At 46.6% G+C, this 17,822-nt stretch overlaps 1 protein-coding gene across 1 annotated transcript in view; it reads left to right on the top strand.

Moving 5' to 3' along the window:
• The first annotated feature begins 328 nt into the window (after positions 1-328).
• The window catches only part of LOC309680201 (cell adhesion molecule-related/down-regulated by oncogenes-like), a 36,741-nt gene continuing 19,247 nt past the window's right edge, over positions 329-17,822 (top strand). Inside the window, exons 1-10 of the mRNA XM_082493744.1 lie at positions 329-537; positions 2,780-3,052; positions 4,711-4,857; positions 5,181-5,324; positions 5,759-6,046; positions 6,913-7,182; positions 8,088-8,444; positions 12,575-12,867; positions 14,746-14,923; positions 15,991-16,119. Coding sequence (XP_082349870.1) covers positions 462-537; positions 2,780-3,052; positions 4,711-4,857; positions 5,181-5,324; positions 5,759-6,046; positions 6,913-7,182; positions 8,088-8,444; positions 12,575-12,867; positions 14,746-14,923; positions 15,991-16,119 — 2,155 coding nt within the window. The 5' untranslated portion in view covers positions 329-461. The remainder of the gene's footprint in view (positions 538-2,779; positions 3,053-4,710; positions 4,858-5,180; positions 5,325-5,758; positions 6,047-6,912; positions 7,183-8,087; positions 8,445-12,574; positions 12,868-14,745; positions 14,924-15,990; positions 16,120-17,822) is intronic.

The following is a 17,822-nucleotide window of genomic DNA, read 5'->3' as shown; positions in this document are numbered from 1 at the left end:
CTGGTGATAGATGGTCAAATGATTATTGTTTGCAAACAATATTATCTCCAACAGATAAGCTGTTTACTTTGGACTTCAATTCCTCTGGTTGGAAAGTAGCCTTAATTTATCAAGGCAGTGCGGTTCGGCGCGCATGCCTCGTACCCCAGCTGTGGAAAAAATCTTATATTAAGAATAGTACTTGGAAACACAGTTAAGTTCAACTTCTAACTCATTTTTACAGATGGTTTCTATATTGCGAAGAATATTGGCTGTTTCCTGGTTGCGCCTCTCTTTTCTTTGTTTTGTTTTGTTTTTTTTTTCTTTTTTTTTTTTTAAAACCCCAAACACTTTGTTGTAAGAAAGTTAAAAGACTTAACTCCTGAAACTTACAGTAGACATCTGTCTGTTTGTTTTGTAGCTGTTTCGGTGCCTCATCTTAGTCTGGAGCTCGGTGCTTTCGACTTCTGTAATCTGGCGCTATGCATCCAGATCCCGGCCGCTTACAGGCACTGCTCTGCGTCGCTGCTGCGGGTCTCCTCTCCGCCGCAAGTTCAGGTAAGGCCTTCCTGCCCGAGCCCGGAGCGCTCGCTCGCAGGTTTTGGAGGTTGAATCCGTACTTCTGAAGGAGGAACAACCCAGAGCGCGTTTTTGAAATGGCCGACTTAAATGCGCGTTATCGATAATCTGCCTTTAAGGAAGCATGGAGCGCTGAAACGCAATCTTAAGATGGATATGCGTCTTTACTTTTGAAAACTTGGCTCAAAACAAGCGCTTGAACGTGGGAGGCTCTCGGTGACATAGGTTTGTTCTTTGGGATCTCCGTGGACCCAGCTGGACGTGGATTTTGCTGCGTACAGTGCATCTTGCGTTCCCGTGGGGCTGGGAGGGGTTTGAAATTTGCAGGGGGAGAGGGGAATCGGATCTTTGAAACGCGAAGGTTGATGCGTGGCTGCAGTTGGAACAGCTCTTGCCTTAAAAAAAAAAAAAAAAAAAAAAAGAGGGATGGTTTTAATTGACACATCTGCTCTGTGTAGTCAGCTTGTCTTAACGTAACCACACAAAAAAGAAGCTTTTACTACTTTTAGCACTTCATAGCCAATCGTTATAAGCAAATGGGATAAATTTTATTTTTCAAGCGGTCGTAGGAGATAAATTCCAGCTGCGGGGTCACTGCTACCAATTCTGACTTTTACACTGAGCACAAAGTGGTGGTGTCATAAGCAAGGGCAGGGGCGAAGGGGAAAGTAACGGCGCAATTTCGTAGCTCTTGGTGGCGAGCAGACTGACAAGGTCATCGCTTTGCGCTTATCCCTGGCAATCCAAACTGAGCTAATAGGAAAAACGGTTTTCTAATTAAAAGCTAAAAATGGACATCTGGAGTCCCGTGAAATGCTGGGATACCGTTTTTGTTTTTTTTTTTTTTTTTTTATGGATTTCATCTTTTTTTGTTAAGTGAAGCCACGCTTCAATTTCCACTTTTATTTTATGTTTATGCAGATAGTTTATGGTTCTGTTCAAAACGCGCAGTTTTGCATCTGAAACTCATAAGCAGAGCTTGGATGGACTGACTTTAGAAGAAAAGCATGAGCTGAGGGCCCCACCTACAAGAAAACTGTCTCTTATTTGGATGTCATTTAATATCTTCTTGACCTGTGCTAGCTGGAATTCCGTCGCTTATTTACAAACTAGAAACTGTTTTCCCCTGCCACCGTGTCTATTTCTAAATGTAATTTTTTTTTTTCTTCCTTATTTCTAACCAAATAGGAGTTATTGGTGTTAATTGCCTCTTGCTTCCTCCCTTCGTCCAAAATCTTTAGCGGAGAATTCCATACAAAACAAATTGAAATAATTCCCAGTGTTTCGTTGGCCTGGATAGGAAAAAAATTTCCTCCAACAAGCAGGAATTTTCTTCTGGCAAATAAACGGATTCTCATAACCAAGTTTTGTGGAACTGAACCTTTTATTTATTAGCAGCTTTTCCTGTTTCTGTTCATCTTTACTCAGTGAAGATAATAGATGCCCAATTCATCATTCTTGTCCTGATGAAGTCCATGTATTTGGAATTAACAAGAGCCTTTGCTGTTCATCCAGCTTTTTTTCTTTTTTTTTTTTTTTTTTTTTTTTATCCTGCTATTTTTAATTAGTTCTGCAGACTCGGAGACGGTTCTGCAGAAATACCTGGCAGCCTGCTACCATTTCTAAAAATTTTACAAGTCGCGTCCGGACCCTCTTCATATGGGACAGATCAGCTACAGCTGCGTGTTCCCGCGCCCCGTCTCTCCAGGTGATGGCTGCTCTTCCACCCCACCTAAATCCAGCGGGATCGCAGTTTTCGCTGGCCCTAGCAAGCCTTTGCCTTGTACACGCTTGGGGATGTACCTCGCCCTTCCTGTACGCTGAACCGGCCTTCGTTTAATCGCCGGTACCCTCTTAACGGGGGTTTGAATCTTGGTGTTAGTGGGGAGTCTGCCATGAGTTCCTCTTGCAGAGGAAACGGTGGCACCTGCTTGAGTATCATTAGCAACTTGGAGCGTAGAGACCCTTTATTTGTCTGCGTTTGATCCGAACGGTCTTTTAGCAATATTTAACCTTCCGGTGAAAGAAGTTTGCCGGGTGTGCGAACGGTGGCAGGAGCTTTGGGAGAGCGCGTCGCTATAAAACAGATTACGGTCAGTCTTTTTGGGCAAGTCAGTGCATCGTTAACCTTATCGCGTGTGTTCGTGCCAAATGCTGCTCGCTATCTGAAAATAATGAGTTTTGATTTGTGTTGTTGTTTTTTTTTTTTTTTTCCTTTTAGATTTAACTCCTCGTTTTATTTCCGAGCCTTTGTCTACTGTCCAGAAGTCTGGTGGGTCCGTACGACTCCGCTGCTCTGCCGAGCCCTCCACAGCTCGCCTTTCTTGGCGGTTTAATGGGGAGCCTCTGGACAGCAAGGTGGGAGAAGTGGAAATCCAGTCGGGATCTTTGACAATCGTCTCGCTCAGCCTGTCAACGTCTGGCCGCTATCAGTGCGTTGCGAACAGCAGCGCGGGCGCCGTTCTGAGCAGGCCTGCGACGGTATCGATGGGCAGTAAGTTAATTTTTTCTTTATATTCCTTGTTCCCTGCAGGTGATACAGACCTCAACGGGTTTGTATGGGTTGTTTATCTTTAAATTTTAGAAAGCACCTAGTTTCAAGATGGGTTTTATTCCTCAGCCGGTATTTAATATATGATCGATTATACGCTTTTCACCAATTTATTTTTTTTTTCCCTATGTCATCTGAGACCTGCCAGGCGATGCAGCCCTGGAGCAGGTCCTCCAGAGAGCTTGTGGATCTCCGTCCTCGGAGGCTTTTTTTAAAAAAAGACTCAACTAGAGCGAACTGCGGCTGATTGATTGTTGATAGCTGCATTGCTGATAGTTGGCGATAGCCGCGTTTTGAGCTGAAGGCTGGGCTAGACCTCAAGAGTCCTTTCAAGCAAATATAAATGTTATTCAGTGAAATAACGTTCATTTCGATGAACTGACCTGAAAGTACGAGGTTCCCGAAAGCTTCTCTTCAAAGACCATCTTGGAGCAGCAAGTGAGCTGCCCTGCCATTGCAGAAGCGTACTTGAGATTTGGTTAGAAAAGAGGAGAAATGAGCGGGAATCGTTGCCTGGGAAATAAGGGGGAGCTGCGAATTTTCCTTTTCGCTTATTTCATTTCGTTTGGTCAAAACTGTCCACGTGTTCCTCAGGTGGGGACAGCCTTCTGTCCTTTTTAGGGGCGCTTTCCCTTCTCTCGGTCGCGCAGGTTCTTCTAATCAGTCTCTGCCTTAGTGCTCGATTTGTAAATTATATGATCTTAAAGGACTTTGGAAGAGGAAGGGCGGTGTTTTCCATGTGGAAAGGATGATGCGGTGCTGAGAATGGGAATGCAATATTCCTCCGTGAGCATGGTTTGCCTGCTTGGGATCACGGTGCTGTCTGAATCGGGCCTTTGTCGAGCAGGATTTGAGTGATTTCTCTGTAAGGGTACCTCATCTATGGAGCATGTCCAAAATCCCCCCTGGGAGGAAAATTTCTTAAAAGTGAGAGAAGTGTGTGTTTTGGTAAAGTACTGACCCATAGCAAGACCCTCTCGAGAGAGCTGTAAGGGTGGCTAACGTCGAAAAACTTCGCAACCTGGAAGACGCTTTGAGCGTGGAGGGAGCCGAAGAGCAGCTTTCGCACTTTTCTCCTCCTTTTGAGATCGTAGCAGCGAGTTAGAAGGTGCTGTTAGCTCTTGAGGCTTTCTGCTTGCCTCATCGCTCAGGGCGATGAGTGGGAGGCGCTGCTGTACTCGGTGTTGGCGTTAATCATAACCACAGAAAGACAACTTCATGTTTCTTACGGACAGGCTTCTTGCTGCGAGTGTGAAGTTGTCTTCTGCGGTGCCTTCAGAACCCAGGAGTAGCGCTGCAGTCTTTCGCATCTCTCCGCTTGCTTTTCCTGGAGCGGTTGAGGCAACGTAGGAGCTATTTGTTCTCGCCTGACTATTCCCATTTAAAAGTTGACCCTCTCCGTAGTAAGGGAACGTACGTACACAAGAGGGTTTAAACTGCCGTGGACTACAAAAGACAACGCTGGTTGGTATGAACGTCCAAATGCTGCACCGGAGAAGACGATCAGCTTGAAACCAGCTACGTTTTAAACCAAACGCTGAGCTGACTGCTCCCTTTCCCAAGCCGTGGCCGCTCTTAACCATTTGCCAATTCTCTTCTAGGTCTGGCGAATTTTGATACTTCGGGGAAACCTGCCGTCACGGCGGAGGAAGGAGGTACGGCTTTCCTTGGATGCAAGGTGCCGGAAAGTAACCCTAAAGCACAGGTTCGCTTTCAAGTGCGGGGAAAATGGCTGGAACAATCAACAGGTGAGGGGTTTTTATGCCGCAGGTCAGCAATATAAGTTGTCCAACAAAAGCTTGCCTGGATTTTTTTTTTTTTTTTTTTTTCTTAAAACTTGAAGGAAAAAAAACAACTCTGGAAACTTCTAGAACTTCCTATGCAAATTGCTTTATCTAAACCTGCCTTTGTAAATTAATAGCCTTTGCATGGCAGCATGATTTCTTTGTGATCCGACGTTTAGGATAGGTTGGTATATCTGACAAGTTAAATAAAAATATACATACTGAAAAGGAAATCTTTTCTTGAAACGAAGTTAAATGTAATCTCTTTTTCCTCCCTGCTCGTTTAGACAACTACCTAATTCTTCCGTCTGGAAACCTGCAGATTTTGAATGTATCTTTAGAAGACAAAGGATCCTACAAATGTGCAGCGTACAACCCGGTTACTCAGGAGCTCAGAATAGAACTCGCTGGACGTAAGCTCATAGTCACCCGTGAGTATTCAGTTCAGCTTTCCGGAATTAATAGGTCTCAAACCGAATAAATAACACCCCTAGGATTTTTAGCATGGGCGTATCAGCCTAAATACCCGCTGGTCTCAAATACCACGTCAGGTAAAATCCGCCCTGCGCTATTTGCCTGTTCAGTTCTTATTTCCCCTTACTGCGGAGGAGCAGCATGGCTGCTTTCCAGATGCCAAGAGGACAGAGCGCTGAGCCCTTGCGAAGAGCGTACCGCTCATGCTGCGGTCGCCAAACCGATTTCGGAGCAGGACATCTGGAAGAGAGCGTTACAGCGTCGTGCTTAATCCCAAGTAGAAGTAGTAGCCGTGCTTGAAAGACGTGGCAAACCTCGGGACCGGAGGACAGGATGGGAGAGTGCTGTTTGAGAGACTGGTTAGTGATAAGCCTCCTCTCCTTTCCTCCAGGCTCTTCCTCAGCTGGTTTCCAAATACTTCACCCCCTGGCACCCCAGAGCCTGGCGGTGCCCCGGCACAGCCCTCTGACGCTGGAGTGTGTGGTCAGCGGGTCGCCTCCAGCCTCCCTCCGCTGGGTCAAAGATGGCCGGGACGCCCTGAGAAAAGGCAGGTGGAAACTGCTGCACTCCCATCTGGTGACGGACAGGCTCGAGACATCGGACTCTGGAAATTACTCCTGCGTGGTGGGAAACGAATCTGGAGTAGTGAAATACGTTAACTATTCGCTTGCTGTACTTGGTAAGAAATAAAGAAATTGTCACGTCTGGGCAACAAGCGTTTTCCTTGTGTACTCGCTGGGTTTGGCGTCTGATTACAAATAGCCTAATACCCTTCCTCAACCTATTAAAGCCTATTAAAATAAAGAATAAGATGTGTTTAGAATGACCGTATTTCATCATCTCTCCTGCATTAAAATCCATAACTATTTATCTCTTCAAATCCTTCGCACTCTGCAGTAATTAAACAGGAAAGGATAACTAGCTCCCAAGGAAGAACTGATCTATTTATTTTTCTGCGGAGTGCCGAGTGTATACGGGATACAGCGTCAATAATGTGCCAGAGATCAGATGTTTCTCTTTTGAGGTTGTATATAAGCAAAAAGCTGGCGAGGAGAGGCGATATGTTTGGATGAGGACAAAACCAAAAGCAAAATAAATATATCTGGCCTCTTTTGCGCGGCTGCGAGTCGTGCCTAATCTCCCTTTTCTTTTGCAGCAGGTTTTCCTGTTTGAGGTTTTTGCCTCTGTGACTGTTTTTGTTTGGGTTTTGAAATGTATTCAGGAGAGTAACTCGGAAAACGGGTTGTTGACGCGCAATACAGGGTTTGTTTTGGGGATTTCGCTAGAGAATTATTTTGAGAATACAGGTGTCTTATTTACAGTCTTAATGCAAACATGTGCCTGTTTGGAATAGAAAGGAGAGACCGTTAAAATAAGCAAGTGTGGGGGAAAACCAGCTTTAGGCTGCGTAGAACTAGAATCGTGCGGTGCTCGCTTAGCCTTTGTATGTCACAAGTTTTCATAACGTCTCGCAGTATCTTTTTATTCAGGACTTAAGCTCGGATCAACATACGGTGGTTTATGTAAACTTATTTCCCTGTATAGAACCTGCCTCCATCTCCAAGGGACTGCAAGATGAAACCGTGGCCGCTGGAGCGACCGCGCATTTCTGGTGCGACGTCCGGGGAAGCCCTGCTCCCGCCCTCACCTGGCTCCACAACGCAGCCCCCCTCCGTCTCTCTCCACGGCATCTGCCGACGGGAAACCGTCTGCGGATCCGCGGTGTCACCCCAGAGGATTCTGGCTTGTACCAGTGCGTAGCGAACAACGGGGTTGGAGTTGTGCAGTCCACGGGGAGACTTCGTGTCCAGCCGGGTAGGAGCACTTGCAGCCCTCAAGAACTCAAATTAAGCGTTTGTACTTCAAGCTTTATTCTGTTCTTTGGGGTTTTTTTGGTGGTGTTTGTTTGGTTTTTTTTCCTTGGTGTATTATATATTGATTTGTTTCTGACCGTTCTTTGTAGCAAATCTTACAAAGAAGCTGCTTTCAGTTGAATTTTGAAGAGATGTAGGTATTTCTGGGGTGGTACTTGATACTTAAAACCTAGATTACCAGCTGCAGTGAAATCAGCTTATGATTGAATTTGATGTGATTTATTCTTAAATAGAATCAGGGTCCCGTTGTGCTGGATGAAATCTTAGCGGAATTGGCTGACGAGTAATTATGCCCGATCCGTATCGTCAAGTTTACAAAACGATCATCGGATTTGGGGTTAATGCAGGCTTTCCCCTGTATCAAATTAACAGTTACAATAGTCTTTTTGATCACTCTTCGGTCTTAAGATACTTCCTAATATCTAAAGAACTCGATTTCTGCTAGTACAAGGGTGTTGGCAAGACCGTTACTGGTCCTGTTCTCTCCCTGCCACGTGTAGTTGAAGCTTTTGCCCTTCTCTGCACCGGTTAAGGCTGCTGTGAGCTGCGCAGAGGCTGGCTGAGCAGGTACTTTGTGACCCCCTCGTCTGTGGAGGGGACTAAGCCAGTCTTTGCCTGCGCTGTGCTCCTCGCTGACAGTCAAGTCGTCTTTATTTAGGAAATTTGAAGTGCGGTTTGAGCGTAGTTTTCTATCTCTCGGCTGAGAGGCTGTCTAGAGAACTGTTAAAATGGTTAAAAAGAAGCATGCGTGATTTTTTTTTTTTTTTTTTAATTGTATTGACTCATCGTGGCATTAAGAATCGTATTCCTTAGATTAATTCTTTGGATTTTTTTTTTCCCCCCTAGGCAAAGGCTCTAGGCCAGTTATAGTCTCTCCCCCAGCAAGCGTCACTGTGATGGATGGTGGGGACGTTACGCTGACTTGCAATGCCACTGGCCTACCCGTTCCCGTCATCCGTTGGTACGACAGCAGAGGACTTATCGCCAGCCACCCTCCCCAGGTGCTTCCTTCAAAACCGCGGAAACCTCCTCGAGCAAGGCCGGGCAGCGCCGTTGCCGAGCCCGCCGCCTCCTTCTCCCCGTCTCAAGCGGGCTGGAGCTCCTTGCGCGTTAGGAACGTGACTCCTGAGCGTGGCGGGGAATACGCGTGCGAAGCCATCAACCAGCACGGCTCCGCGGTTGCAACAGCCATCCTTACAGTTGGTAAGCTTGGCGCGCAAAATCGCAGGGTCGGCTCCTTGATTTAGGTGAGAAATGCCTCAAAATAAGAAATTAAGGGCAGGTAGGTAGCATGGGTACCCTGGGGAAACGGGGCAGAGAAGCCGGAGCTGTCTTCTTGGAGCAGTTCCTCCCTTCCACCTTAGGCAAAGGAGAAACAGCTGTGGGTGTTGCACGGGATTAGCGTTCTTATATAGGATTTAAAAAACAAAAACAAAAAAAAACCCCAAACCAACCCACCCTTGGATAGTTTTTATTTCTTGACTTCTCTACAAGGAAAAGACAGTTCTTACACTAAAGGTGAGATGGAAAAGAGAGATTTCTTCCTTTCTTCACATCGGAATATTATGTGACGTTAAGAAAAGGTTTAAGCCCCCTCCGGGTTCCCTTCGCAAGAAGTAAGATACCGATTTTAGTTACGTGAAGTGTCTTTAAGTTTCTCAGCTCTTCCAGCATCTTGCCTGAGGAAATTTAGCTGAACATCAGTGAGATTTAAGGGCAGTGGAATTTAATACGTGGCCCCGTATTTAAGGTTCTTTGTTATCACCGATTAGAGCTCAAAAATCACATAAATAATTTGAAAAGATGGTTATAGGTTCACTTAGAGGGGGGGGAAAAAGAAAGAAGAAACCTCAAGAAAGTGAACCCATCACATTATCAATAAGTGGCCCCATATTTAAGGTTCTTTGTTATCACCGATTAGAGCAAAAAATTACGTAAATAATTTGAAAAGATGGTTATAGGTTCACTTGGAGGGGGGAAAAAAAGAAAGGAGAAACCTCAAGAAAGTGAACCCATCACATTATCAATAAGTTATTGTTGGGCTTTGCTGAGCGGAAACAGAAAACTAAATATCATCCCAGAATTTAGTCTGTGTCAAATAGGAAAAAAAAAAAAAGAATCCCACTGCTTTGCCTGAGAATTTCGTGGCAGTAAGTTCAGTTTGAATGTTCTGTTTATTAACTTTTACCGGTTTCTAATACGTTGTACTGGCGGCTGATTATGGCGCGGAGGGCGCTTGAGGCATTTGGTTTTGATATAAAAGTCCTTAAGTAGTTTCTGGGAGCTGTTGGGGGTTTTTTGAGCGTGGTTGGGAACCGTTCTAACATTTGGAGGTTTTAATGAAGAATTTGTGCCAGGTAACGGTTCTGAGGCACCTGAATGGCTTAAGCTGTGATTTCCCCCGTGTTTCCTCGGTAGTAGGATCGACTTCAGCAGCTCTCAGCCTCAGCAGCTTCTTCCTGTGATTTGCCTTGTGCAAGCACGCAGTAAGAGAGCTTATTTGGCTGAAAAAAAATAATATATATATATATTTTATTTTTTTTTTCTTCCCCCTGCTGGATCTATTCCACGTCGTGATTCATTCTATGGTCTTAAAATCGGGCAAGGGCGACTTGAGCCACCGTCATAGCGAGAAACCACCAGAATGTAAAACGATAGCCTAAAGATCCTATACCCGTGGCGCTTATTTTAAGTCTTTTGTTTGTTTGTTTTTTGTTTTTTTTAGACGGTTGTGGTGTTTGTGTGCACGGCAGTAGCTTTCCCAGAGCTCCTAAGGAGCGGAGACGAAATAGAAAGGTTGTTCTGCTGCCGTGCGGACCCGGGCCGTGGCAGCGGGTTGAAATCCGCTTGCGTCTTTGCGACCCTGTTTCGACAAGGGCGGTAGAAGAACCAGCAAAGGCGCTGGGAAGTGCGGCAGGTGCGTTCGTAGGGGCGCGGAAGAGTTTTTTCGGCAGGAGGAGAGGCCGAAGAGATGGGTTCTTGACTTTTCTACGAGGAAAAGACAGTTCTTAGGCGAAAGGCGAGATGGAAAAGAGAGATTCCTTCCTTTCTTCGCATCGGAACGTTGTGTGATGTTAAGAAAAGGTTTAAGTCCCCTCTGGGTTCCCTTCGCAAGAACTGAGATACCGATTTTAGTTATGTGAAGTGTCTTTAAGTTTCTCAGCTCTTGCCTGAGGAAATTTAGCTGAACATCAGTGAGGTTTAAGGTCAGTGGAACAACGAGGCGGCTGCAGGGGAGACACGGGAACGGGCTGTAAAACAGTGGTTATTACAGAGAATGTGAGTAAAAGCTATGAAACGTCACGTTCTTGTAATGCCCAACTTTGGGACGTTCTGGTTGCGGTCAGGGGCAGGATTTGGGGCGCATACAGCCTCTGGTCTGACCCAGCTCAGTGCTGCTGGTGTTTCGTGGTGGGGCTGGGAAGCCGAGGAAGAAGAGTAGGTCTCGGTGGCGAAGGGCGAAGGGATGGCACTAAAAGCAACAGCCGAAAAAAGTTGCATAATGACACAGCAGCACACGGAAGGCCGATGGTTTATATGGGTAGCAATTACGCCAGAAACTTAGCAAAAAGAGCTTAGATCTGCATTTGCATAATGGAAATTGTTACCCGGCGGTTGTTTTCCGAAGCAAAAAAAAAAATAAAATTACACGCTACTCGCCGGTTGTCGATGTCTCCCCTCTCGCGGCAATAAACGCAGCGACGACGGCAGGTCTCCTGTCACCAGCCTAAACCGCAACGAATTCTCCACGCGCGAGAGTCCGTTTTCCCCCCACCCCGTGCCAGCGGGCGTCAAACCACGCTGTGCCCACCCACAGATCCTCCGGGTCCACCACGACGAGTCGGCCTTCTGCCTCCTCCGGCGGATGTGGCGTTTGTTTCCAATATTAACACGCGGCGGTGCATCCCTTTGCCGTCGCTCAGCTGACAGTGGTAGATACCCCCTCGCTTGGAGATCGTTCCGAGGAGCGTCTGACGTTTTTTAGTGAACTCCGTCTTTGGCTTTGGGGATGTCCTCCCCGCATTGTTCCCTTTTTCCCATCTCCCAGCTTTGCGGCACCGCTAAATAAATAGGAAGGAACAAACGAGGAACGCTTGCTGAGAGCGTGTCTTCAATTTGAAAAGAGAACTTTTCCTTCCCAGCTTTTTTTTTTTTTTTTTTTTTAAAAAAAAAAAAAAAAAAGCGGCCAAAAATAGCAACCACACTTGCTGCTGGTATTTTAATGGAGGTTTGGAGGAATCCGAGTCAGCCAGGCGAAGGCTGCCTGGGCTTTACGTTACCGAGGAATTTGTTTGTTTTGTAAACCAAGTTCCCTTCATTCCCTTCCCCTTTCCAGACCCCGGCACGTAACGTAAACCTACACAAATCCGAAAGGACGGACGGGGCTAAGAACATCTGGCGGGCTCGGCGCTGCAGCGTGCGACCTGGAGGGAGCCGCGCCGCTTCCCAAACGTTCTGGGTTTAAGCACTGACGTTTACTCGTCCTGGATAATCTCAGATGTCCAACCTGCCACCCCTTTCCTGCCTGGAATGCTGAGAAGCCCCACGTCAGCTGAACAGGGCTTTTTTTTTTTTTTTTTTTTTGTCTCGCGGCCCCTTTACTACTGATATTTTATATATATATATATAATTTTTCTTTTTTTTCATAGCAGGCAAAGTAAATAGGATGGAGGAGGCTGGAGCGGGATTTCTAGAAATGCGTTGGTATTAAATTGCACGTTAGATCTGCCTGTAAACCGAGTTTATTCTCGGCATAAACTTTCAAATGAAGTAGCCGAGTCGTGCAGCTTTCGAAGCTGATCGAAATTACAGCCGAAACCTCAGAAACTGAGGCAGGAGAATGTCCTCTTGTGCGTGCGCCAGTTCAGGCCATGAAAAGTTCCTTGTACAACTGCGATTAATTTAAAAGTACTCCGTTTGTGTCACTAGTGTAGCTGTATATTATTATTTCTTCCTTTTAATGTGCATCGCCACTACTTAATTTATCAGAGGCGCTAGTCTAACCGTGCCTGCGGGTGTCACGTTTCGGGTTTTCTCTCTTTGCTACTGTGTAAACCCCCCCCCCACCCCCCTCAAAACAAACAAACAAACAAAAAAATACTGTTCTGCTCTGAAAAAAAAAAAAAAAAAATAAAATAAAAGCCAGAGCACAAGGGCACAGCTTGGCACCGGGCTCGGGTCTGTGCAGGCATCTCTCAAACTGTTTTGTTTTTTTTTTTTTGCAGCGGGGTTGGTTTGGAAATGACGCTGTTAAATGACTTTATTGTCCCCCCCCCTGCGCTGGGGCGAGCGGACGTCATCGTGAAGGTGTAACCAGGCTCCTCTCTTTGCAGCTCCTTTAGAAACGGGCACGAAAGCGGAAGAAATGGCTCCTGCGGAGGTTGCCCAGAGCGATGAAAGCCACGGTGGTTTTGGGGCAGAACGGGCGTTTACGAGCGCGCCTCCGACAAAATGGCGTTCGGGTGCAGCTGCAACGGAAAAAGCCTCGAATGCCGCCGCTCCCCCCGAAGCCCCCATCATCCTCAGCCCCCCGCAGACGCTGAAGCCGGACACGTACAACCTGGTGTGGCGTTCGGGGAGGGACGGGGGCTCGCCCGTCAACGCCTATTTTGTGAAATACCGCAAGGTAACGCTTCTCCGTAGCCGTCGAAGCAGACGGATTTCGTTGGTTTAGGTTTCTCCGGGGACAAGAACGTGGTGTCGGGGCCGGAGAGGGAATACGGGTGAAGCGCAACGTTACCGTGGCCGCCCAGGCAGCTCGTGTTAGGGCCGACTGAAGCTGCTCACGAGTACGCCGTTCTATCTAGTTAGAAGTGAGATTTATTCAGCGGAGCCCGGGCTTTTATTTCCTTTACAGTACCGTTAGGGTCTGTGGGGAATGGGGCTTCAGGGCACGTTGAATGCACTTCAGCGATGTTAAAAACGCGTCCGTGCCGGCTCGAGTCTGGCGAGTACGTTTGAGGTCGGAAGGGAAGCCCGGCGTTGGCCTGCTGTGTCAAAGAGTTTGTTACTCTGCGTCCCAAAGAGACGCTGTTAAACTGAAATTGCCAAATGCAAAGGTGAACTAAAATTTCCTAAGCGGATACCTAGCGTGTCCCTAAAACATGGTGTGTCAGCGGGTCAGCTCTTCTGATTCAAATCCGAACCGAGCGATGCCTGTGCCCGTTCTTCCAAGCAAAGAGCTTTCTGCATGGCAAAGCTGTTTGGTTTATTTTTCATAAGCTTTTTAATCCTCTACATCCTGATCTTGTCTTAGCCTGGGGGGAAGGCTTAGATTTTTTTTTTTTTTTAATTTTTTTTTTTTTTTTGACCTGTTAGTTCCTGAAAACCCGGTGCCAAAGTCTGTTGATACAGTTTCTCATCCAAAGGTGGTTGGTTCACGTAAGCACGGAAAGCTTTGAATACTTCTTTGACCTTTTTGATGCTTACCCTTCACTCATAACAGTCCTTTCCACGTTAAATGTGTTCACTCGGGCATTTCTCCATAGGGAGTTTGCCGTGTGTTGTGTTTTGTTTTGGTTTTTTTTTCTTTTTTTAGGGTGGTGTTCTCTTTGTGTCGTTAAATTATTGTATTGATTTTCCCTCTTTTAAAGAGGCAGGGGGGGGAAAAAAAAAGTTGGGGGAATAAGAGCCTTAGAAGAGTGGTTGTTTCGGAAGAAAATACTCGGAACAAAGACCTCTGGCATAACCTTTGATAATCCGCAGCATTTAGATCTGCCTTCCATGTTTTATTAAAGTCTTATATTGTTTAGTAGTTTATTTTTGGTAGAGTCTTTGTCTTTTCCTTTGGGATTTGGGGTAGTGTTTTCCTGTAAAGGTCAAGCATTAAGAGACTACCCTGAATCTCTTCCCTTTCTTAAATGGAGATGGTGATTTGACTGTTAAATTAAAAAAAAAAAAAAAAAAAATTAAAAAAAAAAAGAAAAGAAACATGCATTAATAAAACCCGAAACTTTGGTCTCCCTGCTGAACTTTTTTTTTTTTTTCAACCTCAAGAAATAACTAAGACATAATTTTGTCGCCCATTTCAGCCAATAAATATTTTTAAATTGCCGAAGTACAGGAAAAGCTGGGATAGCTCGGGGAATGTATCTTTCTCATTAGGGTGTTGGGTCCGGCCCTCTAAGGTCCCACACGCTGCCAGCTAAAGACCGACTGAAGCCTTTAAAACCATTTGGTCTCCTGCTAGTTTTAGCCACAAATAAAAATGACCATTTTTTTTTTTTTTTTTTTCCCCCCAAAGACAAGTGCACGCCTGTGTATGGAGAGGGGGAAAATAAGTCAAGTTTATCGAAGGAGCCCCGTGAAGGTAGTTGAAAAGTGCCGATTTGTGGCAGGAGCGCGTGGCGACAAACCATAGGTAGATGTAGGAAACCATAAGGAGTTGGGTTTTTTTTGGCGAGTGACGGAGGTTCCTCGGATGCTGAAAGCGCTGAGGGGTTTTTGAGCGTTACGTCGGGTTCTGTGCTGCTGATGTTGAGCCGCCTCTCCCTGTCCCGCGCAGCTGGACGACGGCGTCGGCGGCGCGGTGGGAAGCTGGCAGACGGTGCGTGTCCCTGGCAGCGAGAACGAGCTGCGGCTCACCGAGCTGGAGCCTTCCAGCCTGTACGAAGTTTTAATGGTGGCGAGGAGCGCTGCTGGCGAAGGCCAGCCCGCTATGCTGACGTTTCGCACCAGCAAAGGTAGGCGCAGCACAATGTTCCCTGTGTCCTACGCCTTCGAGAGGACATTTGTTTAAATTGCATTAAATTACGTTGTCTGCTCAAGCCGTATATGGAACGCTCTGCCATTTAATCGCTAAAGAGCGGCCTCTAATAACTAAAATAGCCGCGGGGCAAAATTTCCTGAGCGTTACCATCGCTGTCGGTAAGTAAAAGCTGTTAAAAGCTTGATGATATTCTTTTGGGGATGATTATTAAAGATTTATACCGTGAGGTTCCTCTCGCTTAAAGGAGCGAAGTCGGGGAGCAGCTTGTCCTTGTTCAGGTTTTTCAGAGTATCGCAAAAAGAAGTTCTCCGCGCCATCGGATTTTCAAGAGATCAGCGAAAGCTGCTTCTGGTTTGCTTTGCAGAAGCTGTAGTGAAAATCTCTCAGCTGCCCAGAAACCAGCTGTGCCCGTAGCTGCGCGCAGACAGCGACGAGCAAAAGAGCGTTTCTAATCAAAGCGATTTCTATCTTTCAAGCACGGGAGGCCGGTGGCTTCGCTCTGAAGCGTGCGAACAACCACCGACGGTTCTCATACCGATGTACAAGAACCGGTAGCTTAAAATTCTACTAAGAATGTAATGTATTTGTGAAATCTGCGAGTTCGTGGTACGTACGTACCGCCACAGGCCAGAAGTCCGCTCAGCCTGGTGGCCCGGGTCCGGCCGTGGCCAAACGCAGCTTCCGTAGCGTTTTTATTGAACCTCTTTCTCGAGACGTGGACTTCGCCCTGCGGTTTTCGCCACCTGTTGTAATTTTGGGATGAGAGGGGGCTTTTGAAACCTGGGCCGGAGCCGGTGGCGTCCCCGCAAAGCGCGTACTGCCGTGGATGAACGGTCATTTATCCCCGAAGCGAGATGTTTTGGGGAAGTCCCCTCTCTCGCTCCCACGAGGAAACTCCCTAATTGCTGTCCTGACTGCTTAATTTGTGATTTGCAGCCGGGGCTTTGGTAGCCAGTGATTGAGCGTACGGTGAGAAGCAACGAACAGCGTTTTCTTATCCAATCCCTGAGCTGACGCACTGTATATCGAATGTTTCTTTAGAAAGAACGTCGTCCTCCAAAAACACTCAGGCTCCGTCTCCACCAGCCGGCGTTCCTAAACATCCCGTCGTTCACGAAGGGACGAATAATTTCGGTGTCGTCCTTCCAGACCCGTCTCGACACAGCGGAGGTAGGGCTATGGGTGGTTTGTAATCCGTGATTTAAAAGTTGTTTGCGGACAGACGCATCTAAGTTAACTCGTGTTTATTGCTGCTCTAGGTCCTTGTATTACCTCTTCGATTTCCTATTTATTCCCTGGGCTGCTTTGTTACAGCTATTTATTTTTTTTTTTTCTCTCTTGTGGGACTTCCGTGAGTGAGGTCAGGCATCTGCTAGATTTTTCTGTTCTTCTGCGTGTTTCCAGAGTTAAAAAAAAAAAAAAATAAAAAATCATAGTTTGTACTTTGGGGCTAAGGGAAGGGCCGCCTTATTCCGCTCAAGTGAGTTGGCATTTTACCTGCCTGCCTCGATACCTCGGGTTTCCCTGGCAATGTTAAGTCACCGAGTAGTAGCGCGTTTCTTCGGCATCTGTGGGTGGGGTATTTGAAGCTCCGGATTTAGCGAACGCGCCCCAATCCAGTGGACGTATAATATTTTCAAGGATGCCGTTACCTGGCACGCGTGGTGCTCAAAAAAAACAAAACAAAACCAAAAACCAACTGTGCCTTTTCGCGTGTAACCCGGGTTCTTGCTGCTCCTATTTAAACTTGCCGTTCCATTTTTTTTTTTTTTTTTTTTTTTTTTTTGCTAAACACTCTGGGTTTCCTCTTCTCTTCCACTGCGAAAGATCCAGAGGAAGAGGGGGAAATGGGGGATGCCCATGTCAGAGTTTTTTAAGTTCTTGAAGGGGCCCGTATTTGTTCTCGACCTTTTCTTGCGGCTTCCCAGGGACAGCCTTATTTCTGACGGCAAGGAGATACAACCGCTTCCCAGTAGGTGTGATTTGCAGCCTGGTTTCCAGTGAAATCAGCATGTTTATAGCCCTTTTTCTCGCCCACCCCAGCCTTGGAACTCGGGGGCCTGATTCAGGCAAATTTACTCCGGGGCTGTGACCTCAAAGGTGATTTGGTGTCTAAAGTTTGGCTGAAACCAAAGGGGAACGGAGAGGTTTATTAATAACGCAGGTGACGGAGCGTCACACGCTCGTGACGGTGCTAAATATCAGAGGAGCCACACAAGGGGACGCTTTGTGTGCGCCCGCCTGCAAGTGCTCGTCCTGCTTCGTGCCCCCCAAAAGCTGCTGGCTTGCTGGTCCTTGCTCAGTTCCTCCCCTCGTCGGTGACCGGCTCCGAGTTAATGAATACGAACTAGTTTAGTAAAGCCTTACAGCTCTCGTCGGTTGTCAGAACCGTTATCGCCCGATTTACTAACGCCGCCTCTTTCTGTTCTCTCTGTTCCACTGCTGTCTGTAACTTCAAGTGAGTTCAGTAAGTATATCCTTTCGTGCACGCTTTGTTTGCTCTTCGTTCTCCTTTCTGCGGCGATACGGTGCTCGTTGACACGGATGGGTTGAAGTCTTCGTCGGGTCTCGGGGGAGTTTCGGGGTTTCGAAAATGATAACCGGATTTTTCCTGTTCACTTTAGTATACGTTTCCGTTTCCACGTAGAGATGGGTTGGGGTAGTGCGACACCGTATCTTTTTTTTTTTGGGGGGTTATTCCATTGATAAAGTAATTGATCCCTCTGTTTTCTCCTCTTTGAGCATCTTTTCCAGAAGAGTAAGGGGAGTAGAGTAGTTATTACGGGAGGATTTAAGATTCTCCTCGTTAATACATAAAGTCTTACTGAACCATCCGCAACTAGTTGAATGGGTTGCTACGGAAAACGAAGTTT

The sequence above is a fragment of the Vanellus vanellus genome, assembly GCF_965231255.1.
Source record: "Vanellus vanellus genome assembly, chromosome: 21".
Lineage (NCBI taxonomy): Eukaryota > Metazoa > Chordata > Aves > Charadriiformes > Charadriidae > Vanellus > Vanellus vanellus.
This window is presented reverse-complemented; position numbering and strand designations above follow the sequence as displayed.